The sequence below is a fragment of the Nicotiana tabacum genome, chromosome 12 (genome assembly GCF_000715075.1).
Source record: "Nicotiana tabacum cultivar K326 chromosome 12, ASM71507v2, whole genome shotgun sequence".
NCBI classification, from domain to species: domain Eukaryota; kingdom Viridiplantae; phylum Streptophyta; class Magnoliopsida; order Solanales; family Solanaceae; genus Nicotiana; species Nicotiana tabacum.
The window spans coordinates 23,928,373-23,936,184 of record NC_134091.1 but is presented as its reverse complement, the minus strand read 5'-3'; the positions used below and the strand labels follow the sequence as shown (position 1 = coordinate 23,936,184).

Here is a 7,812-nt window from a genome sequence, read left to right as displayed (position 1 = left end):
TAAAGTAGGTATACCATAATAAATTCAGAATATTGTAGTATGTTTTGTTTAACTACTATATTCCAAATTAAAAAATTATAGAATGTTTGGTTTGAATATTGTATTTCAACCTAAAATATTATTGTATGTTTGGTTTGAATATTATATTCTTTATTAGAATAATGTGGTATGTTTAGTTTGGATAATGTATTACAAATTATAATATTGTGGTATAGTTAGTTTGAATATTGTATTCAAATTAGAAAATTGTAGTATATTTGAGTTTGGATATTGTACTCTTCATTAGAATATTATGGTATTTTTGATTTGGATTGTATTTCCAATTAAGATATTGTGTGTATTTCAGAATATCTGGAAAGATTTCAAGGTATAGAGTTAATACTTTTGGAATATTTGATAGAATTTTAAAACTTAGGTATATCATGAAAGTAAGTGAGTGTTACAAATATTGAGCTTATTGTCATGACCCTCCACATCATCATGCCACATATGTGTCATTTGGCATATATTAATGTCATGTGGAAGCTTACATAGGAGGAAGGCTAGCATTTGTGAGAAGATTCTAGAGAAGTATGGACATTTCCTTTGGAAGACCCTAGATCCCTATGGATTTGTTAGGAAAGTCCTTGGAATCTTTTAGGTTTGAAGAGAGTTCTAGAGAAGGGACTTACTTTTAAATAATAAGGGCCTTGTGCAATAGTTATTATTTACTCACTAGCCCCTGTAAAACAAGTATATAAAGGGGGTTATTCATCTGTAACTCACCAAGCAAAGCAATCAAGTTCTCTCTAATACAAAAGCTTCCTTTGGCAATTCTCATGTGTTCAAACATTCTTTGGCGATCTTGAGTGTAGTAAGGCTAACTTGGCATAGCAAGAATGTGAGCAAGTTGTGCAAAATTAAGAGCGAGTTATCAAGTGCCGCACGTGTACTTAGTCAAAGACTTAGGACGTGACAACGTGGTATCAGAGTCAATGTTATGACTAAAAGAATAATAGAAAGAATACAAGAGATTGCTAGAAGGAAGCTTTGTAGGGAACCATGGTCGGAATTACCTAGGGTTTGGTACTTGCAAAAGGGACCAATGTGAAGGTCCCTAAGCGAAAGCAGTATGGTGGTGCACGGGACGCACGCGAGGTGGCAGACTTACTTTGGAGGATGGACAAGTACTTTGAGGTAGTCAAGGAGGATGGCGAAGTTGTTAAGGTACGCAACACCTCAATGTACTTGACTGAGGTTGCCGCGTTATGGTGGCGTCGAAAGTGTGCTGGCATAGAGAAGAGGCTATGCAAAATTGAGACATGGGAGCAGTTCAAGAGGAAGTTGAGGAGCAATTCTACTCGATGAATGTGGTGTACGAGGCTAGGTGGAAGCTAAGGGAGCTCCGACAGACGGCCACAATTTGGGAGTATATGCGCGAGTTCACTACCTTAATGATGCAAACCCCGTCGTTGTCCAAGGAAGATTCCCTCTTCTACTTCATGGATAGGTTGCAAAATTGGGCAAAGCAGGAGTTAAAAAGCCATCAATTTGCCAAGTGGATGAGGCCATAGCGGTAGCCGAGTCACTCATTGACTTCAAGATGGAGCCTACCAAGTCCAAAGAAGGCAACGCCGAGAGGGGCAGGGAAGATCATGACAAGGACAACGGGAAAGGCATAGCCGAGATATACAAGAAAAATGGCAAGGGGCCATCCCATAACGGATAGGGGTCCAAGAGAAACGGCAAGGAGCCGAAAAACGATAGCGAGTACGTACCTAAGGGAGGGTGCTACTTCGGTAAAGGATCACACCGGGCAAATGAATATCCAGAGTTGGGGAAGCTTGCAATAATGATCGGGAACTTTGCTCAGGCACACAAGGGTGACACAGGAGGGACCGCCTGCATTAGAGGGATGCGCTTGGAATCTAAGCCAAAAGTAGGGGATTCCAAAGCCTATCTTGGTGCCATGCAAATGGAGCATGGTGGCAGCAAGAAAAGTTGGGCTGACATAGTTGAAGAGGATGGCGAGTTACAAAGTGACGGCATGCTATCGAACTTAGACAATTCACCAAGAAGAGGGGTCAAGTTTGCTAGCAAGGCTGGGACCACGGAGGGCAGCCAAATAGGAAGTGGAAGCATGGACCCAATGCTTGAGAAGCTGCTAGACTTGGTTGGGTCATGGGGACATTCAGGTCAAGAGCAAGGAAGGCGAGCATTCAGGTGACGAGTACCTTGTGGCATGGGAAGGCGAACTGCTCCATAGAGCATAATGGCTAATGGACAAAGATCTCTGGCGACACCAAGGTGAGGTGAGCGCGTATGTGTCGATACTTTGTGCCGGGGGCGGCACAAAATTAGGTGGGGGAGAGTGTCATGACCCGCCACATCATCATACTACGTAGGTGCCATTTGGCATATATTTTGTCCATATGGAAGCTTACATATGAAATAGACTAGCACATGTGGGAAGGTTCTAGAGAAATATGGACATTTTGTTTGGAAGACCCTAGATCCCTATGGATTTGCTAGGAAAGTCTTTGGAATCTTCTAGGTTTGAAGAGAGTTCTAGAGAAGGGACTTACTTGTAAATAATAAGGGCCTTGTGCAATAATTATTATTTACTCACTAGCCCCTGTGAAACTAGTATATAAAGAGGGTTATTCATTTGTAACTCACCAAGCAAAGCAATCAAGTTCTCTCTAATACAAAGCTTCATTTGGAAATTCTCTTGTGTTCAAACATTCCTTGGCGATCTTGAGTGTAGTAAGGCTGACTTGGCATAGCAAGAACATGAGCAAGTTGTGCAAAATCGTGAGCAAGTTGTCAAGTGTCGCACGTGTACTTAGTCAAAGACTAAGGGGTCGTTTGTTAGCCGGTTAGAGGGAGTTATCCATGTATTAAAACTAGGATAACTTTATACGTTGTTTGGTTAAAAGAAGGGGAAAAAATAATCTCCACATAGAAGCTAGCATAAGTTATACAATGTTTGGTTATTTTTTCTTCTTTTTCACATAAAATTTAGCATTGCTAATACAATGTTTGGTTCATATTTTTCTTTTCCACATAACTAATACATGTATAAGTTATGAGAGAATATATGTATTATTTATGCATGGTAGAAGGTGGAATAACTTATACATGTATTAGTAATACTTGTATTAAAACACAAAATGACAAGAATACCCTTTATTCAAACTTGTATTTTTTTGTTTAAAAATATATATTTAAACTATACTAACAATTTTAATAAAATAAAGTAAGCTAATAATAAATAACACTCACATTACATTTATATTACTAATCCTTATATAACTACCGCATAACTAATCCCCGCATAACTAATCCCAACATAACTCAACCCTGCATTTTTAATCACTGCATAACTAATATATATATATTTAGTAAATGCATAAATCTAACCGGCAACTAAACGACCCTAATGACGTGACATTATGCAATGAAAGGGATGGAAAGGTGTTGTAAATGTGCAGCGCACCATTGGAAACTAGAAAAAACGTATTGACCCAACTGCTGCTTACTTTTGTGAATTATATACCCTATATAAGAAAAACGTTATCTGGATAACTATCTTTGAATCTCTGAATAAAAACAAAGCCAAGGAGGAAGCAGGTAAATGGCGTCGTTTTTATGAAATTTATTAATTATTATTCCCTCCGGTCCACTTTTTAAATGATTTTTTGCCCCTTTATTTTGTCCACAATATTTGAAATTTTCAAATATCAAGAATGAATTAACTTCTTTTTTTTAAAGTTGCCTTTGGAGTAAAGAGCCTAGAAATATTTGTTATATTATCAATAAATAAAGTAAGGTTAAAATTGTCAAATTTATTATTAATTAATACTAAAAGATGAAAGTTTTTAATATGTACGAAAACCGCCGAAAAATCAACTAAAGTGAAGCGGGAGATTAGTGGTTACTACAACTAACAATGATGTGATTTTGTCAATACTGCCCGATCTCAATTGGATATTTTCCTCAAAACCACACTCAATCTTTTTCCATTCAAAATTTCGCATAAATTAATGAAGTAATTCAACACACGTGGCTGCTTTTCTGACCTTATATGGCAACGACATTGTTTAAAGAATTTGTAATATTTTTCGTAATTAAGTTCAGATGCAGAGCACTTTGATAAGACTTGTCTTTATATGAAATAAGAGTATGTGCTTTTTATTTATCAAGATTACATAAATAAGTGTTGTGTCAACTTCTATATGTGTTAAATGTTGCGCAACAAGAGGTATTAATACTTTCGGCGTAAAGGCCATTCTAGTTACAAGTTTATCATATCTTGAGAATCACCCTAATCTACATAGAGCACAAAGCTAATTGTCATTTTTTACATAATCAAAAAGTTCAATTTTTAAAGGGAAGAGGAACGCAACCATCTGCTAGCGGCAGTTAGGCAAATGTTACCAATTTATTTACCTTTATACTGAAAATAACAACCGATAGTAAAAGGGTAAATTGAGCTTAGTTTCAGCTATTGTCGAAATTCAGCCTTGGCAAGCTGCTAGAATATGCTTCCATATAACAATATTTCTTTCTTACTCGTATCAAATACGATAAAGAAGGATACAGAAGAAACAAGGATAAGGAAGATCATTCAAATGGAGCAAGAATCGACAATTGACTCAAATTTGAGCTAAATTATATTTGTATAAAAGATTTCCCTTCTCAAATTTGATGACTAAAAATGAAATAAATATTCTATTCTCATTTAAAACATTTTTTATTGCACATGAGTATGTCGCCTAGTGATCAACAAAATGTCATAAAAACAATGGCAGAAAGGGATTAAAATTGCAACAAAAACAAAATTCAGAAATAGTTGAAGTGCATGCAAGCTGGCTCGAATATTAATGTTATTATGAATAATGGAGAGCCTTTTTCTTCGAGAGAACTGAAAATCCTAAAATGAGCTGATTTACGTTCAAGAGAAGAACCAGTTACTAAGACATCTAACTTTTAATTTGTCAATGAGAGATCAAGAATCGGCCTAAATGAGAAACTAAAAGAGGAGAAACTATGATTTCCTTGAACTCTCAAAAACAGTACAATTTCAAGTCGGATGAACCATCATAACTTGGTAGCAAAAACATAGTCCTAATCTAAAGGAACATGCCAAAGAGTGACTAAATTTCTAGTCTAACTCAAACATGACAACATGTACAAAATCAACAAAAGAATTTACAATGCATAAGCTCAAGAAAGAGAAAAGACCAACAAAAAAAAAATGATCAAATTCAGAAAAGTAAAGAAGAGAGAATTCACAAGATCAAGAAAATTATGATGATATTGATCTTCACTATGACCAACTTGTCCTACGGCCATGTTTACCAGTTGGTGGTAACTTATCACTTGGTCCATTCATAACACTTGTTGGAGAAGTTGATCTTTCACTTACAACAGTTTTCTCACTAAATCTTCTTACATATTCCTTTCTCCTCTTTGGCGTTTTTGTCTTTGTGCTTGAACTTGAGTTCCCTCCTCTAATTGTAGGAATCATGTACCATCCAATTGAAGTACACATTATTGCAAATGACCTTCCATATATAGCCAAAAAAACCAATATCAATATTATAGTCACCGGCAAGTAAAACATAGGCTTCTTCAAATTTTCCCACTTAAATTTCCAAGAAATGCTCTTCTTTAGCCTTCTCTTGGACTCAACTTGCAATTCTTTTCCTTCATTTGATTCGCTAGTCGCCTGAGATTGTATTTTTTCAGTGGTTTGCTTGTTCTCGTGATCATTTGTTGTCTGCTTCTTGTCCTTCAACTTGACAACAATAGGCTTGACATCATTGGAATTCGAAAAGACGAAACGAACGAAAGAGATATCATCAGGGCCAATTTGTGAATAAATCCTCTGTTTCTTGTCTTCAAGATCAGCTAAAAGTGCAGAAAATTTGTCAAGACCTCGATCTGAATAAGGGTTATTCTTGTTACTAGACCTTGTTCTTGACAAGTTCTTTTTTGATCTTTTTGGAGTTGAACAGGGGCTTAAATTTTCCATATCATCTTCATCTTGATGATGAAAAGATCCACAAATAAATGGATTAACCATTTTGAGAAATCAAAAAACCAGAATAAAACAAGGGAAATTTTTGGGTATTGAGAATATGAATGTTTGTTTTGGAGTGGATATTGACTTTTGGTTGTGGGATTGTATTTTTTGTGTCTAAAGAAAAAGAGAGGTAGAATGAGCTTATTTATTAGAGTCTGTTGGGAAGACCTGATCTAAGCGGGAATAGGGAATAGTCAAATCAAAAATGGGGGACTTGAATATAACTTTTATTATAAAAATGGGGAATTAATAATTCTATAGAAGCTTCTTTGAGGTGATCGATGATGTTTGACTTCCTAATTCTTGCGAAAGAGGTAATTTGCAAGGAAATTATTGCATATTAAATCACTGTTCAAGTGAATATAAGAAATTGAATTGGTCCAGATCTGCCATATTGATATTATATTATATACTCTCAAATTTCATTAGTAAAGGATTAAACGTTAATTTATCCTTCAAGTTATTATACTATTTTTTTAAGCCCGCCTGAAGTTTTTATAATTCAAAAAACACCAGCAACTTTAAAAAATGCACAACGATGCCTACCCCTCTTATTCTCTCTCTCTCTCTCAGCTAAGCAGCTTAGCATAAGCTAGTATTTGGACATAAATTTGATTGAAATTTGAATTTTTTTTTTAAGTTATATTAAAAAATAAATTTTGGAAGTTAAAGTTGTATTTGAACATGCATTTTATTTGAGAAAAATTTGAAGTTTTATGAGTGTCAGAAAAAATTTCACCCAAAATTGGTTTAACTTGTCAATTTGTTTTTCAAAAACCGATCATGTTCCATGAACAAACAATGTTTTCAATTTTTTTTTTGTTGAAAAAATGTACCCAAAATCTATGGCCAAAAGATGCTTAGTCATTAACAAATCATTAGGGTGTAAAGCACTAAATTCTCGCTCGTAATTATGAATTCCGGAAATTAAGAGGAAAGTATTGTCAAAAATTAATATTTTCTTTCTATTAATAAGTAGTATAGTAATAAATTTGCTAGGTACTTTTAAATTTTTTTTTCTCTACTTCCAAACGCTATCCCACGTTTTATAAATCATCATATAAAACCTTATAATTATCTTATCACATTACATAACCGATCGACGGCTATCTTTCGCAAGATTATTTTGTCAAGAATTGACCTTTACACACGCCTTAACGCTTCTTAAATCAATAGCCAAACCTACAGGAAAGAAAAAGAGGAAATATTAGTAACTCTTAAATCCAAAGCAAAAGATTTTCGTCCAAGTAATCAATTCTACCCGTCAGAAAATTAATACTTCACGTAAAGAATTTAATGTTGCTTGTGGATAGTTCTTATGATCAGTTAATCACCTATAGCTATATAGGTTGTAGAACAGCCATAGGTGGGGGGGAATAGATAGCATGAAATTAGGTAGGTAATCTCACTAAATATTAGATGAAGGAAACAATATCCTCTTTACTTTATGTGTTTGAACTTTGAAATATAAAAATAATCTAAGCAAAAAAAGTTATTTTTGTTCTTTTTGTCAAGTCTTAAAAGATAGTATTAGAATCTTTATCAGAGAAATCAAGATTAAGTTGATTGTGACTGTTATCAATCGAACACTAATGAACAATTAAGATAAAATTTGTGTAGTCCCTAATTAGGATTAGTGCAGGGCCTCCTCCCTAACGGTCCAGCCGCCAAACAAAGCTGCAAGCTCAAAAAATAGTGAAGTTTTATCTGTTCGACACGTAATATTTTGAATATTTACGTAT

The 7,812-nt window shown here is 34.9% G+C and overlaps 1 protein-coding gene across 1 annotated transcript; it reads right to left on the bottom strand.

Annotated features, from left to right (window-relative positions):
• Positions 1–5,022: 5,022 nt before the first annotated feature.
• On the bottom strand, positions 5,023–6,195 carry LOC107822187 (uncharacterized). Its single transcript, XM_016648699.2, has one exon. The coding sequence runs from the start codon at positions 6,068–6,070 to the stop codon at positions 5,312–5,314; it is 759 nt and encodes a 252-aa protein (XP_016504185.1). The 5' UTR covers positions 6,071–6,195; the 3' UTR covers positions 5,023–5,311.
• Positions 6,196–7,812: the final 1,617 nt, after the last annotated feature.